Genomic DNA, 17,845 nt, shown 5'->3' with positions numbered 1-17,845 from the left:
TAACATTGGATCATTTTCCTCTCTAAATAAATGACCACGTGTAATATTATTGTCTCATTTGTTTAATTGGGTTCTCGTTGTCTACTTTTAGGGCTTCTGATGTCCTATAAATCCGATGGTGTTTTAGGTCATATTTATGCAGATATATAGAAACTTCACAGACTTGCAAGCACCACTGTACATTCTCGGGTGGCTTATCGAATGGTCCAGCATCACAAACTGCTGTAGTTGCAAATTACCTGGTCAATGTCCCATTAGATGTTGGTGACCAAGCTTGATTTTAGGTTTCTGTGGTCTGTGAGCATGGTAAAGAGAAGCCACTACTCCATGAGCATCTTGATGACAACCAGCTAATGGTTTCTGGATAGTCTGATGACTTTGCTCACTGGTTATATAATCAGGTTAAGAGGGAATTGTGTCGTAGTCACGACCTTCTGATCAGTAGATCACTGTCTTAACCACTGAGCTATCGCTTCCCAGCAACTGTCTACTCATGGACACCAATGTAGGTGGTTAGGGGAAATTTCAAAAGTGATCGGATTTCCCTAACCACCTACAGCGAGCTACTAAGCTACCTGTTTCTTACATGAGCAATAATTTAGTCGATTCTGTAATCGGCATTCTCAATCTGGCTCCATAATCATCTAATCTTCTTATGTTTGTTTATCTTATTTATTTGGTTTGAATCAGTTAAACTCATTTAATTATTCCAAAACATTCATGACCTTTTAAAGATCCCAGTTTGTATTTTTTTTTTTTTTTTTTTTAAGTATTACCCATTTTCCGCAGGTTATACGTGCCGATCACCCAAAATGACTCTCCGAACAGTGGAACCCCTACCCTGAAGTGCAACAGTATGGGGGTTGGAGGCTTCAAGGTCCTGTGTGGGTGGAAAAGGCAACAGTCCAGAGCACACAAGATAAGTAAACTGTAGGTTTCTAACTACCTTACAACTATTGTGTGATATGAAGATACAATAAATCCTTACTTCATTGTTTTTACGTGTTTGGTACGCACATACTCAACTAAGTGGCCGTGTAGTTCTATTAAGCTGATGTATGACTGATATCGACATTTCGTAGTTTGTGTATGTATAGGTAAGGAGACACAAATCAATGAATAATAAAACATTAACCAGCACTGGGGTGCCTGGATGTGATTGAGCTACAGCGATCTGTCCAGGAGCTACATCGCTGAAAATTATCACCAGTCCAATCGTGGGTTTGGTAAGTCTAAATCCTTTATTTCGTCCTTCAAAAATGCCTCTCACTCTTGGCTAACTTTACAGTACAACGATCGATATGTGAGATGTCACAGAAATTTGTAAATGCATCTGAATTATGCATTTTGTAGATTAATCTCCAAAGGCTATGGGTCTGGCCCTTTCATGACTCTAAGCATGCAACGCATTAAAATGACGTACCCTTTATTCACATGTGTGGTGTTTTAATCACTACCGGCTAAAGGATTTTCAGCCGTTATCGCATTCTTATGTCTTTAAATTGTTCCACTGATCTGTAATCATCAAAATCAGGAACAATAATGAATAATCATCTTCACTTTTTTTTTTTTTTTTTAAACAAAATTTTTTAAATGAATAGATAATATACAGGTTTGTTTCAGCTTGCATGGAGAATCCGAACCTCTCGTTGTAAGCCGCGTAACTCTGTAAGTGTCGAGTGGAAAAATTGCACGATGCAAATGCAAACAAAGCTGTAACTGATTTGTACGCTTCTGTATAGAGGAGAGTGGGTAGAGGTCACATGGATTTACCTTTCTCACACTTGGATAAACATTATTAACAAAACAAAGCAAAAAAAATTTTAAAAAATCCTAAATATACAGTATAGCCCCCATATTTTGAAAACCTATTAAAAAAATAAATAAATAAAAAAAATTTTAAAAAACCCTAATCTAAGATTTGTTGATTTTTGTAATATCAGCTGTACTTTTATGATTAATTTTCTGCAAAATGAAATTCCATAAGCTACCAAGGGCAAGTTTACACATTAAGGGCATAGTTTGTCATATGTTTGTCCTACAAATTGTTCTGAATGTTTTAAGAATGTGAATAGAGTGAAAATCATTTCAGGTATAATTTTTATATCTATCTATCTATCTATCTATCTATCTATCTATCTATATATATATATATATATATATATATAGGGGGAGGGACATAAGCACACTAGTTAGGCAGTAACATAAAATAACTTTGTTTTGCAGCTTTCGCTTTCTGCTTTGCTCTTATTGTGGCCACACACACAAGTTCATCAAACTGTTCAGGGACAGAGAGAGAGAGAGAGAGAGAGAGAGAGAGAGAGGAGGGAGGAATTAAGATAAATGACACTGTTATTTTGATTTAGGCATTAATAATTCACTGATTCACTATATGGCCGAAAGTTTGTGGACATCTAAACATCACACCCATAAGTGGTACGTCCCCAAACTGTTGCGACATGGTTTGCCGAGGTTGGAGTGGAAGAACTCGAGAGTCCTGCACAGAGCCCTGACCTCAACCCCACTGGAACGCTGACTGCAGCCCAGGGCTCCTCGCTACACTCCAAAATCTAGCAGAAAGCCTTCCCAGAAGACTGAAGGCTGTCGACAGCAAAGGGAGACCAACTCAATGTTAATGCCCATGGTTTTGGAATGGGCCCATTTAGGTATGACTGTCAGGTGTCCACATACTTTTGCCCATGGTGTGTTAAAAGGTCCGATTTTTAACGATCAGATTACATTATCATGGTCTACTTTGCTGTGTAGTACATGCAACGCATTGCATCCTTTTTATTTATGTGACTTTTAAAGGACTCAATGGTTGATGCCCCATATTCATCCCCTAAACATAAAAGAACGTCACTTGAGGAAACAACAGGTTAAGATACCGTGTCTCAGAGCAAGAACTACAATGCTTTCAAGCTCATTTTCTGGGTTTGATCTGTTGTTGTTTGAGCCAAGAATTTGTTATTGTGGTAAATTTCATCTCACACGGATGTCTCTAGAACAAACACGGCCTGTTTTAATGGAAGAGCAGGGCTTTACATCTCAAGATCACGCTTCTTTCCATCCAGAAGGAACACCACAGTGTTTCTCTGTAGCTTGAAATAATGGGAAAATTGCATTCACAGTATGAACATATTTGGTAATAAACTATGAGCAGCACGCAATGACCATTTACACTGACTTGCCGTGAGCCGATTGATCCGTGACACAAACAATGATACAGCTTCATAAATACATTCATTCAGCGTTTAAGTCTTAATATCTTGCTCCATTTCTCATGAAAGGTTTTGGTAATCCTCAGTCAACTATTTGATTTGAGAGGGAAAACATGATTTTTGGATTGTGTTGTTGGACTGTGAATCATAGTTTAGCACTAGATGGCAGTAAGACTGCTTTTAAACCAGTGCAACAATGAACATCTTTAACAACAGCAATAAGAACAACAAATCTGTTCAGCGCTGAATGTGTTATTTACGTCGATTTCTGCCGTCTGAAATGTTTAAGATCTTGGACACTACTACCTGTTGTGAAAAGGTTGCGTTAAACGATGGCATTGTATTGTACAATACATTTTAAAATAAGGGATATGCGACAAAATTGTGACGTAAATAGAGGACAGATTGAGACACAAACTAATGTGTGTCCAAACGTTTTTTTTTTTTTTTTACTTGTGTTTTTAGTTCATTACAGGTATATGGTATGTTGTAACCATTTGTTATGAACTTTTTGATCAACTAATCATCATCTGAATAAATAACCAAAACATAAACAGACTACTTTTGACCAGTGTAGTTTTAACATCTCATTCCAGCTGTACCAGAGGTGTGTCCAGTCCCAGTCCCAGTCCCACCCCCGCCCACTCCCAAAGGAATTCTGACCGCACGTCCCCACAGGTCTTTTTGTTTGGAATATTTTCTGATCGACTTGGTTTATTCTATTTCTCAAAATATAACCAAATTAGTCGTTTAAACCACCGTGACCCTGACCAGAATAAAGCGGTTACTGAAAATGAATGAAAGAGTAATTATACTTCAGCTGAATACAGCAGATTCGTTGTTTATACCTGCTTTCTACAATATGGACTGCACTCCCTCCCGAGCAAGCACCGGTCAGCTCCTCTTTGGACTCTTTGAACAAGTCGAATCTCGTTCAAGAATTCATCTCGAGCAAACATGCTGAGTAACAGCGTCATAGGTGCAGCTTCGTCAAACAGGAAGTCGGATTTTAGAGCTATCAGTCAAGTGTTGATTCTATTATTAGATAATAGAATCCTTGTCATCAGCTGGTTCTTTGGACTACACAAATCTTCATTTTCCACGACTGTAACACATGAGAGGATTGGATGAAAGGTTCATCGCATTTCTACAAATTACGATGAATATATCGGGGTACACGCACACTGAAGGCAAAAGGAAGCAGAGCGTGAACAGTGAATGGTTGCTTACCAAAAATTGATTGGTGGAAGTGTGTAAATAAATCTACAGTAATTTAACTACATATAAGTTGTGGTCAACTAAATACAGTACATTCTGATGTGTTCCAGGTCAACGTGGAGAATATGAAGCTCCTTCCTTCACTGCTGATGCTGTTCTGTTTACTTAGACATGGACCGATGGTAAGACGAACTTATGAACATTGGCAAAAAATGTAATGTGTTGGATTTATTACGAATGGATGAATTAATTCCGATATATGAAATCAATATTCTAGCAAGAGATATTGAACAATCCCGTGATCGTTGGTCAATAAATGGTCTCTTTTATACTAATTGAAGGGTGAAGTCAGTGCAGTGTCTCCTGAGAACACCACTCTGGTCAGCTCTTTGCAAAACAGCACCAGGACTCCATTCCAGGTTACCGAGGAATGCAACTTAAGCCTGGAGACTCAGCAAGCAGTTGGTGGCGCTATAGCTCAATTGGGGCTAAAGCTACTGGAGAATCTGCAGCCTGGACCTGACCAACCAAATGTCGTTCTGTCTCCACTGAGTATTTCTCTTGCACTTTCACAGTTAGCTTTGGGTACGCGAGTCGACATGTGATTGTTCATCATTTTCACCGTTTTTCTTTTTTTTTTTTTTAATATTAGTGCGTATTAACATTAATGCCGTGTTTTAATCAGGTGCCAGGAACGAGACAGAGGAGCAGCTGTTAGGAGCTTTACATGCAGATTTGTTATCTGACTATTATAAAACTTTAAGCTGCCTCCAAGAACAACTCATCGTCAAGGCCATTAAAGTGGCCTCTCGTATCTACCTCAAACCAGGTAAGTACGACCGTAGCTGGTAATAAGGTACGTCGCGCATTACCCGATGAATCTTAGCAGCTATTACTATTCGCTATGAACTTTTCCTCTCCTACTTGAATAGGCTTTGACCTGAAAAAGGACTTTCTGGAAAGATCCCTTCAACTGTTCAGATCCGCACCCACACCACTCACTTCTGTAGAAGAAGTTAATCAGTGGGTCGAGGAGGCCACCGATGATCACATCAAGAACTTTTTGTCCATTCTTCCACCCAGTGTGGTCTTGATGTTGATAAACGCAGTTCATTTTAAAGGCAAGTCATGAACGGAGGTCATAATAATCATACTGTAAATGAGAAATGATGATTGCTTCTACTAGAGGCAGAGCCTGTATTATTCCATGGATTAAATTATTGATGTTTATGGACTGGAAAGTGAAGAAAAACAGCTTCGCGAGCATTTATCCAGTTGCAAAAACGAGCTCTTGTGCTTGGTGTTTAGGTGAGTGGAAGTCTCGCTTTGACGCACGCTTTACTGCCAAGGATCTTTTTTACATTGACAGACAGACCTCTGTAAAGGTGGACATGATGATGGGATCCAAATATCCTCTCAGCATGTTTGTGGATGGAGAGCAAGGCATACAGGTAGTTTGGCTTTATTCAACTAGCGCTGAGCACTGGGACTATTTTCCCTCTCTGTAAAATAGCCACGTAAACAGGAACAACTATACCCGTACTCGTTCCTGCGTTTATCCAATCAGCCTATCATGGGGTTAGCAGGTTCATCTAAACTGGACAAATTGGAGAACATCACCTGGTCTTTTTCCAGTCTTTTCCAAACTGTTCAGTTTCACTCAGTGTGTCCGCTGTAGCACTTGCACCTTAAAGTTCTGTGCGCTCTGAGATGCTTTTCTAAGCACCACGGTTGTAAAGAGTGGTTATGTGAGTTACTGTAGCCGGTCAGCTTGATCTAGTCTGGCTATTCTCTTCTATCCTCACTCCCTCTCAACAAAGTGTTCCCTCCATCATTCTGTGTAAATTCTAGAGGCTGTTGTGCATGAACATCCCATGAAATCAACAGTTTCTGAAATAGTCAAACTGCCGCCAACAAACACGCCACAATTAGTGAGATCAGATCCCAATCCCCCCCCACCCCCCACCCTTCCTGAATGATCTGAATGATTTTATGTATTGCGCTGCTTCCACTTGGCTGAATGTTTGATTTCTCGCATAAATGAGAAGGTCTATAGGTGTTGCTGGTCGGTGTATTTCAGAACATATACTAAGAAGTGACGTAAAGTCCTTCTTAACTATATTCTTGTACCTTACTATTTTTCTTCCCCCTTCACTTCTTGTCTAGGTTGCCCGATTCCCTTTTCAGGGAAATGTAAGCTTCCTGGTAGTCATGCCCCTGTCATCACAGAATTTGTCAAGAGCAGCTGCCAACCTAAACATTGCTGATCTGTATCGACGTCTTCCAAGTGAGAAACCAATGCTTGTTAAACTGCCCAAGTTCAAACTGGAATATAATCAGGATTTGCAACAAGCACTCACAAACATGGGTGAGAAATTTCATCTCGACTTGGTAGAGTTTTTAAAATATAGCTAATAATAATAATAATAATAATAATAATAATAATAATAATAATAATAATAATAATGTCATGCTCCAGGCTTTTGTACAGAATTGCACTTCTCTTGGGTTCTTTGGATGGTTAAGCGCTATAACTTTCTAAAGAGGTTCAAAGGAAACCCCCTGTCAGAATTTTTACAGGTTCATCCAGAGCAAAACGCCAAAGAACCCTTAAAAGTGCTAAACAAGAGCGTCCTGATAAACTGTAGTCCAAATTAAGCTAACCAACAAAGCATGAAATATTTCCCTGTATTTGCATTTACATCTTCATTTGACTTTTCTGGTTCTCTTGCCCAGGTTTGGGTACACTCTTCTCTGGGCCTGATCTCTCTGGTATTGCAGTGGGCCCACTTGTAGTGTCTGGTGTGCAGCATGCCTCCAGCATAGAGCTAAACGAGGAGGGAGCTGAGGCCTCAGCTGCTACCTCGGTCACTCTGGTGCGCACCATCCCCATTTTTGCAGTCAACATGCCGTTCATCTTTGCTATAGTGGATGATGTCTCACACACGCCTCTCTTCCTTGGCACGGTCACCAATCCAAATCCTGGCGCAACAGCCGAATTAAGCGACGACCCAGAAATCTTAGGTCTTCTGAGCAGCAACATGCCAAGCGATAAGCCACAGAATGATGATCCGTACTGGGATAACATGCTGCATGACGAGTCTCAGTGAAGGAGGAAAACAAAAGTGACTCCCCAAACATTAGAACTGGGGGGGGGGGGGGGGGCTGGAGGGGTGGAGGGGGGTGGGGGTTGGGATTGGCCTGAGAGGAGCACAGAAATGCATGGACCTCTCCCAGTCACACACTCTACCTACACATGCACGTTTTTATTATATGATCAGCCATAATGCCACAGGACGTGGATTAAAAACTAGCGAATGACTTTACACTAACGTTACAGTTTTATATTCCATTTGTAATGAAATGTCAGTCATATATTCAATCACTTTTCTTTTTTTTTTTTCATTTTGGTATTTTTTTTGTTTTGTTTTGTTTTGTGCTTCTTCCTCTTTCTTTTTCTTTTTGTCATGAGAAACTGCATGTTGTCAGGAGGTTGAGGTGATGTAGCTTTTTCTCCTTCTCTGGTCAGAAAGTGAAACACTAAACTGTAGCGATTAAAATGTCACTTTAAAAAAAAAAATGTGTTCTGACATTATCTCTGTAAATTACAACATTGCTGGAAGTAAGAAACAAGGTAAAAATGTTTTTAAAAAAAAATAAATAATAATAATAATAATAATAATAATAATAATAATAATAATAATAATAATTCTTTGAGTCTGGATTTCTTTCAGACTAATTCTAGACTCTTCAGTCCTTCCAGGATTTTGCTCTTTTGCTATTTTGCAAGCTCTGCAACATTCGGAGGAGCTTCCAGTTTTTCAAAACGACCGCAGGTTTTCTGCAGATTCCGGCCGAGACGTGTCATGTGACGTCATCGCAACGTGTGTTCAACCGAAGCCCTCTTCGATTCACGTGCGTCAAACACGAGTGCAGCTAAAAGGTCTCGTTTACCGACAAACATCGCTGCGAAAGAGCGCGCGGTACAATTTCGTGCTATTGCAAATTTTTCCAATTCAAGTAGTTTTCCGCACAAAAAAACATCGCAATTTAAAAAAAACAAAACAAAAAAAAGCTGCAACAAAATTCTTTTCTTCCCATATCCCAGCTTGCTAGGAAGTTGTGGTCAGAGCATAGAGTCAGCTATGATACAGCACCGCAGGAGCGGAGAGGGTTAAGGGCCTTGCTCAATATCCCGACAGTGGCAGCTTGGGAGCAGTGGCTGGGGCTTGGACCTCTGACCTTCTGATCAGTAACCCCAAGCCTTTAACCAAAAGCCAAATCTGCCAGAGTAGGCAATATTACCAAAATGGAAGTCTAATTCGGTTAGAGAATTTGTGTGATTAAAAATTTAGCGTAGAGTCTTTGAACATTTCCGATAATAGACCTGAGGGGGGAGCATGTCGATGGTAAACAGAAGGGAACTAAAAAACCTTGACGGACACAAGAAACCGGTGTAAAGTTCTCCCTGACAGAAACACGGCTGTTCCACAGACGCCTAGTGCGGACTGTTATGCATAACAGCATGAAATGCAGCCCTGAGGTCTAGAAGGAGTAGTGTTTATGAGGCCAGAATCTGCCAAACATGGTATGTTTTTGACTACTCGTGAAGGGTCATTTTCTGTACTCTGGTATAAGTGAAACCCTAACAGCACACACAGGTTGTCGGTTCAAATGTGTGTTTGCAGTTGGGTGGTCACTTCACCACCCTTTCATTTAGCCTAGAGAGAAAAATGAAGGTTGGCGAGGGACGGATAATTACCACAGTCAGTAGCCTGCATAGTGGGTTGTTAAGTATATGGGTAAGAGTGTCAGACATCGATATAAATACTATGCATTTTAAATAATTTATCTCCTCATGTCTTGCTCTGCCCTCAGAAACATACAATATTCACTGACCTGCTTATAAACCGTTGGGATAAAATATATATAATACATGGTATATAATACATGGATATGATGAAGCGTAGGTATAATGGAATAGTGGCAGAAAGGAATATTGAATATGTTTGTATTTACAGTGGCGTCCAAAAGTCTGCGAGCACTAGTGAACATGCTTCTGTCTGGCATTCTTTTTCAGTTTAACACTTTAAAACAATTTAGATTTAAATGACAAATTATATTATCAGCAATAACTCGAGTGAAAAGTAGAATCTTAGAAATATTTACATGAATTTCAGAATTTCGTAGTATTTGATATGTCCCCTTTTTGCTTTAATGACAGTGTGCACTCGAGCTGAAACAGACTCCACAGGTTTGCAGAAAACCTGACGATCCATGTTAAATCAGATCCATCGGTGTGTCGTCTGAACACGTGCTTCAACGGAAGGGATAAAACTCGTGCAAAATCTGATCTGTTGTAAAAAAAAAAATAAATAAAAAGATTCAACATGGTCCATATCATAAATTTGCTTCAATTTAAATAGTGACCTAGAAATTGTCCAACATCTTGAATATTGAGTAGTCAAGATGTTGCACATTTCTTTTTTTGTGATTTACAATTTGGAAATAAAAACACAGATGTTTGCTATTTGACAGATGTAAACCGATGTTCAGTTGATTTTCTTCCCTTTCTAAATGCTGCACAATTGTAGGGCAGCGTGCTCACTGCCCCATTCAGCTATATTGAGTTATTAGTGCACCTAGTGGTCAAAAATGGGAACTGCAACAAGGGCTAATGGAGGCCCACTGGGGGGGAATTCACACTGCCCCATGCATGCTATATTTCAGTGGTGGTGGAGCCACCCAAATCTTGCTGTATAGCAAATAATTAGTTCTAAGAAATGTCTCAAAACAAAGGCAATGTGTAAGTCCAGACAGTGTGTCTATGATGTACCATTTCAATTGTATAATAGATAGGGAGAGGGAAACAGGGATTATGGAGTGGTATGGAGGGGATAATGTGCGTACATCAGTAATGTGTGTGCACCACGGTGTCCTTGTTTCTCACACAAAGGCTGAGGAAAAGAAGAAAAATGGCAATATTTGGGGGGCTAGTTCAGATCTTTTGCGTTGTTTTTGAGCTGTGGTGTACAAAGATACGTCTAAAACTGTTCAAAGCGTGATGCTAGACTGTATACTGGATTACTGTTATGCTTTCAACCTCTCAAATGTCCATTACTCTAAAAATTCACCAGATAGTAGCTTAGGGCATTAGTCAAGTGGGATAAGCTCTCAACTTAAATTTGTTTGAGGCTATGTCATTATTATAAATGTTGTCCTGCCACAATAAAATCTACGGTCATGAATCTGTGGTCTCTCGCTCTAAATCTTCTGAAGGACGGAAGAGGTTGAAAGTGGAAACAACCAGGATGTAGGAGGTCAGCGATGCTCTTGGGATAAGATGGAGCCTGGCCAGAAACAAGAGCACAATTTGAGATAAGAGCAGCAATGACAAGAAACAGACCAAGACGTGATAGTTGAAGAAGAAGCCTTTACATGTCACAGATATATTTCAGGACAATGAAATGATTTTATTCGCATATCCCAGCTTTGGGGAGGTTGGGGTCAGAGCGCAGGGTCAGCCATGATACAGCACCTCTGGAGCAGATAGGGTTAAGGACCTTGCTACCCTACACTATAGTTATAATATAGTACACAACCCTATAGTTGTTGGATGGCGCGATAGAGGTGTAGAGGTGTCGGATTTCATTATACAGTGACTCCATGTGTGCTGGGTCTGGGTCAGTAGAACCTTGAAAGGAGGGGTCAACTGAAAAAGGGGAGGAGCCTTATATATGATAGATGATAGACTCACCTTTATAGTGATCTGTAAATGCGGGAAGGTGCAGTATGAGGCTTTTTTTGTGTTAAAAATAAAGAAAGAGAGAGAGAGAGAGAGAGAGAGAGAGAGAGAGAGAGAGACTTTAGCTTAAACTAACAAGCAAATTTTAGAATATTCAAGGCTTTACTTTAGTCTTCTAAAGTAAACATTCTGCACCTTTCGACTCGTCAGCGCTTGCGAGTCGATTCCTTTGAACGAGTCGTTTTAAAAGAACGACTCATTCGTGAATCGCGACAGAACTGTGTGTGTGTGTGTGCAGAGAGGAGGACAGTGGTGACTCCTAAAGAAGTAAGAAACACTGCGATCCAGTCGGCAAACAGGTCAGTATATCAATGTTCATGAACTGTTTCCTGTAGAAAATGTACATTTCCTGTTTTGATGACATTTGTAGTGTAGTCAGTTGTGGTTTTAAGCTGACGTGGAGAGTTATGGATGGTCCTCTCTTCTATTCTTCCATCCATGCAAGCTGCTTCCCCCCCCCCCCCCTTTTCTTTTTGCTTTTAATACATTAATCATGTTTATTTGCTTTCCAAAGTGGTGCAATAAGCTCATTTTTGCAGCATACAGTGTATAAAGCTATTCAAAATGAGAAATGACTGCTTGGTTAATAATGTTAATAAAAAATAAGATGGAGCATCACAAATGCAAGAAAAGGAGAATAAGTACAAGTCTGCACACAGTTTGTGAGAGCATGTGTTTAGAAAATGGATCTAATGTGCCAGAAGACTTAAATCTGGGTTTATTATGGCTTTTGTAAAGCCACGATAATTTAGCTTTTTCTTCTTATTATTCTTTTCTTTTCTTTTTGAAGTCCTTGAGCTATAATCATACACCTCCATGGTAATTGTAGAGGTTTTTACCTTGCCCGGTCTTGCTTTCATACATCTGGCAAAAAGTTCAGAGAAAAGTACTGGATGCTGCCCATCACTTTTCATAAAGTTGAGTGGCACTCCTGGTAGAGTTAATGCAATGCTGGCTCCACATAGTGGAGTTAACGCGGTGGTGAAGGACAAGGCTAGGTTAGGATGGGGAGAGTGGGATGGGGCTTCTGTTTCTGCGATAGACATTCATCATTCTCCCTGTAGAAAATTCTTAGCCAACTTTAATGACAAACAGATGTGCTGCTGAAACAAGAGCATTGCATGAGAGGGTGTGTGTGTGTGTGTGTGTGTGTGTGTTGGAAATTCTTGCAGAAGCACCCACTTGACTTTGGTCCTAAATAAATTATCAGAATCAAAGCTAATGCAAGAGCTAGACTAGAGGTTTTCCATCGATTTCCAAACTTTGGGGGTTTTTTTGGCCATGTATACACACAGGCACACACACACACACACACTTCTCACTAACTAAAATGAAGCCTTTTTGGCTCTTTTAGGTTTTCTTTTATAATATTTTTTTTAACAACTGACTATTTTTTCCTACATAGAATATGTAGAACACATGGACACACACACACACACACCGTTTACTGACCTTCTAATGAACTGTTGGTCTTGCTTTGCTTTGCTTTGCCCAAGCAAGCAAGCAAGCGAGACTGCAGTGCATGAGTGGAAATACAGACTCCGTCTGAAGAAATGGAAATGCAGACTCCATGTCAACTCTTAAGCCGTCTGCTTGCTTTGGATTAACTGTAGTGCTTGATACGGACACTGAACATCTTACAAATGTACTTGTATGTTTGTATGTGTAGCATTTCTTCACATCTCTCACAATGTTGAGGACCATCTTGCTACTGTGCTTATGGGGTCTTCTCTCCCTCTCGCTTGCTCAACTGGTAGGTCCCATGTTTCTCATGTTTCTCAGTATTATCTCCAACACACACTATTCTATAACCTTGTTGTTGGCTTTTCAGTCAGACACGGAGGAAGGTGGAGCTGAGGAGGAGGTAGTGGACCTCTTCACTACACCTCGCACTAAACTCGGTGCCGCAACCTCAGACTTTGGCTATAACCTGTTTCGTAGTCTGGCTGCCCGCGACCCCAAGGCCAGTGTCCTCCTGTCTCCCATGAGCATCTCAGCAGTCTTCACACAACTCTCCATGGGTACGCGGTGTAGCAGCTTTTCTAGCAAGTCTCTCCAGCAGAAAGTTGAAGCATGAATATCACCATCCTGTGTGATATTCATGCTTCAATTCAATTTTATCATTAAAGGGCCAGTGTGGCTGAAGATATTATCACAGCCATGATATTCATAGTCGGGAGCGAAGGAAGCAAAATTGGCCGTACTGTCTAGGTGGGAAATGTGGCATTACTCTCCGTCAATCACAGTGACACTAGCCAATCATAGACATCATCTGTGAGCACTTTCCTCCGAGTGTGTTTCACTGCCCTGTCACACAGCATGAGCAGCAGTTTGATGGATGAGAGTTGGCTCGAGGGTATGAATTGGCAGGGGGAAAAATTTAATTGGGGAGGGGAACAATGGGGAATTATTATGCTTGGCTTCTGTTTGGATGGAATGCAAACCTGCAGCCATACTGGCCCCTTGCAAATAAGATTGGACGACCCAGTCCAGCATTGGATTTTCATTTACTAATGAAACTGAAGGACTATCGGTGATATATTATCTAAACCATGCGTTCTGCTAATGCCTGAATGGGTTCGGTGACAGAAAAGTAAAACACTATGACAACCTCTAGCAAATGCAGCACTGAATTCTAAGAGTAGAAAGAGCTAAAAGTGGTATAACTGTTTCAGTTTCCCTTCTCTTTCAGAGATAACAGCGTGTTGAAGATAAGCACATAAGCACTCTACTGTATATCAGCACCTGATGGTTTTGTGTGCTGTTTCAGGAGCATCTGAGCGCACAGCGAAGCAGTTGAACCGTGTCCTGCGCTACCACACCCTTAAGGACCCACAGCTTCATGACACTCTAAGAGACCTGCTCGCGTACCTGAAAGCCCCTGCCAAGGGCTTCAGCTCTGTAGAACGCCTCCTCATAGGAAAGAGTGAGTGTACTTCGGCGCGAATTTCACACTTGTCCGATTCCAGAAGAGATTTGTTTGGGTTTTTTTTTTTTTTTTTAAATCTCACGTAAATGTACACTCCTCTTTATCTTTGTCTTAAGGACTACGCCCTAACTTGGAGTACCTCAACACCATAGAGAAACAATACGGGGAACGACCCCAAACTCTCATGGGCGGGGCTCGGGAAATCAAGCCTGTAAATGATTGGTTCAGACAGCACACTGGAGGTCAAGTGGACCGTGTCCTTGGAGCTGCTCTCCCACGTAATCCAGCAGTGGTGCCTGTCGGAGCAGCGTATTTCAAAGGTCTGTGGTCTTAATATTTCTTTTCATTTAATAGGTTATCCACGGAAGATATGGAAGTAATTCAAAAATGTCATGAAGACATACCTATTGATCGTTAAAAACTGACGCTCTGTCAGTGGTGGAACTATATCTATAAATGTTATTTTAGTAAAATCAGTAGTTCAATAGTTAATCAGAATATGATTAGTTAAATCCGAATGTGATTTGATTGTAGGAAAGTGGATAACCAGGTTCAGTGAGACCGGTAAGAAGGAGGAGTTCCAGTTGGATGGAGAGGCCCCAACTACCATTGCCGTGATGAAGCAGAATCATTACCCAGTAAAGATGGGCATTGACTCAGACCTTGGCTGCACGGTAAAAAAAAAAAAAAAAAACAGCACCATTGTTCAATAATGACGGCAAAATGTCCATTATTTTTCTTTCTTTTTTTTTTAATGTATATAATTCTGGCTTTTTTAGGGTATATCGTCTAAAAATATTGAACGATTTCAAGGTCAAACAGCCAGCAAAGTTGAAATAAATAAATAAAAATGCATGAATAAAAATATGATGTAACAAACGACTGAATTTGCTGAATGGACCAATCTGAGACCTGTCCAAGCGTGGCTTAATATGCTAATAAGGACACTTGATTGACATCCGGTTTTCCAAGACTCCCAGCCTGCTACGCCACAAAAATTATACTATAAAATTCTCACAGTCACTCAATTAGCTTTCGCTGCTTTTCCTGAGAGAGAATGGGGCAGCGGGATTCTCACCCCAATGGGCCACTATTAGTGCTTGTTGCAGTTCACATTTTTGACCACTAGGTCAAATAATAATAGCTCTAGGGAGCTTTTTGGAGCAGTGAGCGGGCCGTCACTGTTGCAATGTATGTAAAATACCAAGGCTTTTTGATAAACTGGCTTTGTCTGTCCTGTTTTCCACCACAGATAGCACAAATTCCTATGGAGGACGGAGTAAGCGTGTACTTTTTCCTGCCAGATGATGTGACTAAGAACTTGACTCTGATCGAGGAAGCGCTGACAGCCGAATTTGTGCAGGACCTGGCCAACACTCTCCACGCAGTACAGGTTCAGCTCACACTCCCTGTACTCAAACTGGGATACAGCACGGAGCTCTTGGGTCCCCTTTCCGACGTGGGTAAGTCAAGTGTGGTTTGGAAAGACTTACTTTCAATTTTCATAGTTTGTTAACTATGATGTGTTTATTAGCCGGTTTGTTCACAAACTAAGTACCAACTGTGTAACACAACAATGTTAATATAGTATTGTGCACCATCAACTTTCTCTTTTTCCTTCCATTCTCTCTAATATTTTTTATGTAATGTCCCTGTTTTGTTTTGTTTTTTTGGCCCCTCTTGCCTTCTTACTTAAAGGGTTATCTGATTGGCTGAATGACCCAGAGCTTATCAAAATCACATCTCAGCCAGTGAAGCTGACCACGGTCCGTCACAAGGTTGTCTTGGAGACAGCACCAGAGGGTAGCCAGTATCCCAGCACCACCCCGCATCGCACTGGCCAATCGCAGGCCCTTTCCTACCACGTGAACCGTCCCTTCATCTTCTTGATTCGTGACGAGCCATCAGGGGCACTTCTGTTCATCGGAAAGGTACTCAACCCACGTGACCTGGCGAGTGTATGAAAGCAGCGTACACGCATGCGCACATATATATCATGAAATATGTGAATATACCACAGGCTTCTACACTAACATTAGGCTTACGATTGAACTTTTTCCAAGCTGCCAAGATGAATAGTACAATGCACTTCCATGTTTTAACACATTCACAGTGCATTAATTGCCATAAGTTTAAAAAAAAAAAAAAAAAAATACATATGCAAAAATGAACTTTCTCCTCTTATGAAAGGAAAAACAATCCAATTTCACGTCTTTGTATTCAGAACAAATTCCCAGAGACTCGAGCTTCAGATTATCTTTATTAGCAAGTTATGAGGCAAAAAATTGTGGCTTTGTTTTATATTGTGTTTGATAATAACAGCTATATATGCATTACACTTCAGTGCTCCTGGATCACTATGCTTTTTTGACATGCTGACAAATCTCAGACATATCAGATCCCCAAACATATCAAAATCTCAGACATCTCAGACTAACAGTGCGTTTAAATCGTAGCTTCTAGAGTATTTAGATTCTGCGTTTGAGTGCTTTGTTGATTGTTTTCAGATCAATGTAACACATGCATGACTTCTTTTTAGCAGTTGGCCATTCTGTTTGTATATTTACCAGCAAAAATAAATCTGAATTTGTATATTAAGATAAATCAATAAAAAAAAAATTTACAAAACATCTGGTCGGTATTATGTTCTTTGGTTGTAAATGGTCTGCACTTATATAGCACTTTTATCCAAAGCACTTTACACTGGTTCTCATTCACACACACACACACACCAATGGTAGCAGAGCTGCCATGCAAGATGCTAACTTGCCATCGGGAGCAACTTGGGGTTCAGTGTCTTGCCCAAGGACACGGTATGTGGAGTCATGTGGAGTCATGTGGGCCAGGAATCGAACTGCCGACCCTACGATTAGTGGACAACCCGCTCTACCACCTGATCCACAGCCGCCCGTTGTGTTTATGATCTTGTGTAGTTTATTACAAGGTATGTAAACTGTGCAAGAAGTGAAGTCTCTTGCTCTGTGTGGTTTCGGTGTACATTGTACCCGTGAATACCGAGGAGGAGATCTTTGTCGTGCTGGCATTTTCTCTGTTAGGAGCTGTGAGTAGGTTTGGCTACAAGGTTTAAGGAAAACCTTCTCAGAATTCTCGGTAAGCACAAATGCTTTGATCTAAGGACTAGGAATGTGTTTTCTAAAGGATTAAGGTGTTTTTTCAAACATCAAAATCCCAAATAATCCTGAAATAAAAAACACACAGCAGTCTTACCGCCGAGCCCCGTGTTTATGTGACGGTCTTTAAGAAATTCCACGAACCTCGTTCTCATTACAATGAACAGCAACTAATCCACAAACAGAAGATTTTAATTAAAAGCAATTATTTAAGGAGAAATTTCTCTTTCTGAATGAGAGACATCATCATTTACCAGCATCGCAATGTCGTCATGTACTAGTTGGTTTTTAGGACAAAAAAAAAAAAAACCCATACTTTTGCCAAACAGCATGTCTTTTTTTTTTCCAGGCAGGCCTGGAACAGGCCTGTGTTTGTTCTGGGAAAGGTTTCAGACGCTCCTGGAATCTTTTCCCTGTGCCATTTGGAAAATTCATAACAGGCCTGCAGATTCAGCAGGGAAACAAACGAATGGAGCTGTTTCAGTGAAAGCCACTTTCACACGAGTGCTTCACTGATACTTTAACTAAAACTGAAGTAATT

General features: G+C 40.5%; 2 protein-coding genes across 4 annotated transcripts; both read left to right on the top strand.

Annotated features, from left to right (window-relative positions):
* The first annotated feature begins 1,091 nt into the window (after nt 1-1,091).
* Nucleotides 1,092-7,602, top strand: serpinf2a (serpin peptidase inhibitor, clade F (alpha-2 antiplasmin, pigment epithelium derived factor), member 2a). 3 transcript variants are annotated; one of them, XM_053649089.1, is made up of 9 exons: nt 2,638-2,666; nt 3,818-3,899; nt 4,550-4,621; nt 4,781-5,024; nt 5,125-5,268; nt 5,372-5,560; nt 5,748-5,890; nt 6,606-6,807; nt 7,176-7,602. In XM_053649089.1, the coding sequence occupies exons 1-9, from the start codon at nt 2,653-2,655 to the stop codon at nt 7,547-7,549; spliced, it is 1,464 nt and encodes a 487-aa protein (XP_053505064.1). In that variant the 5' UTR covers nt 2,638-2,652; the 3' UTR covers nt 7,550-7,602. The 3 variants fall into 3 exon arrangements, with proteins under 3 accessions (XP_053505065.1, XP_053505064.1, XP_053505066.1); XM_053649090.1 differs by lacking the exons at nt 2,638-2,666; nt 3,818-3,899 and adding an exon at nt 1,092-1,226; XM_053649091.1 differs by lacking the exons at nt 2,638-2,666; nt 3,818-3,899 and adding an exon at nt 4,450-4,470.
* A 3,779-nt stretch (nt 7,603-11,381) lies between these two features.
* serpinf1 (serpin peptidase inhibitor, clade F (alpha-2 antiplasmin, pigment epithelium derived factor), member 1) lies at nt 11,382-16,786 on the top strand. The gene is made up of 8 exons (XM_053649092.1): nt 11,382-11,543; nt 12,914-12,997; nt 13,076-13,265; nt 14,015-14,170; nt 14,290-14,493; nt 14,708-14,847; nt 15,426-15,636; nt 15,872-16,786. The coding sequence occupies exons 2-8, from the start codon at nt 12,935-12,937 to the stop codon at nt 16,135-16,137; spliced, it is 1,230 nt and encodes a 409-aa protein (XP_053505067.1). The 5' UTR covers nt 11,382-11,543; nt 12,914-12,934; the 3' UTR covers nt 16,138-16,786.
* Nucleotides 16,787-17,845: the final 1,059 nt, after the last annotated feature.

The sequence above is a fragment of the Ictalurus furcatus genome, chromosome 18, assembly GCF_023375685.1.
Source record: "Ictalurus furcatus strain D&B chromosome 18, Billie_1.0, whole genome shotgun sequence".
NCBI classification, from domain to species: Eukaryota; Metazoa; Chordata; class Actinopteri; order Siluriformes; family Ictaluridae; genus Ictalurus; species Ictalurus furcatus.
This window is presented reverse-complemented; position numbering and strand designations above follow the sequence as displayed.

Bases quoted from the DNA above. Each gene is read 5' to 3' on its own strand.
- serpinf2a (XM_053649089.1), top strand. The intron at 4,622-4,780 runs GTAAGACGAACT...TACTAATTGAAG, and splicing joins TACTTAGACATGGACCGATG to GGTGAAGTCAGTGCAGTGTC. The intron at 5,269-5,371 runs GTAAGTACGACC...CTACTTGAATAG, and splicing joins TCGTATCTACCTCAAACCAG to GCTTTGACCTGAAAAAGGAC.
- serpinf1 (XM_053649092.1), top strand. From the start codon at position 12,935: ATGTTGAGGACCATCTTGCTACTGTGCTTATGGGGTCTTCTCTCCCTC. The intron at 13,266-14,014 runs GTACGCGGTGTA...GTGCTGTTTCAG, and splicing joins CTTCACACAACTCTCCATGG to GAGCATCTGAGCGCACAGCG. The intron at 14,494-14,707 runs GTCTGTGGTCTT...ATTTGATTGTAG, and splicing joins CGGAGCAGCGTATTTCAAAG to GAAAGTGGATAACCAGGTTC.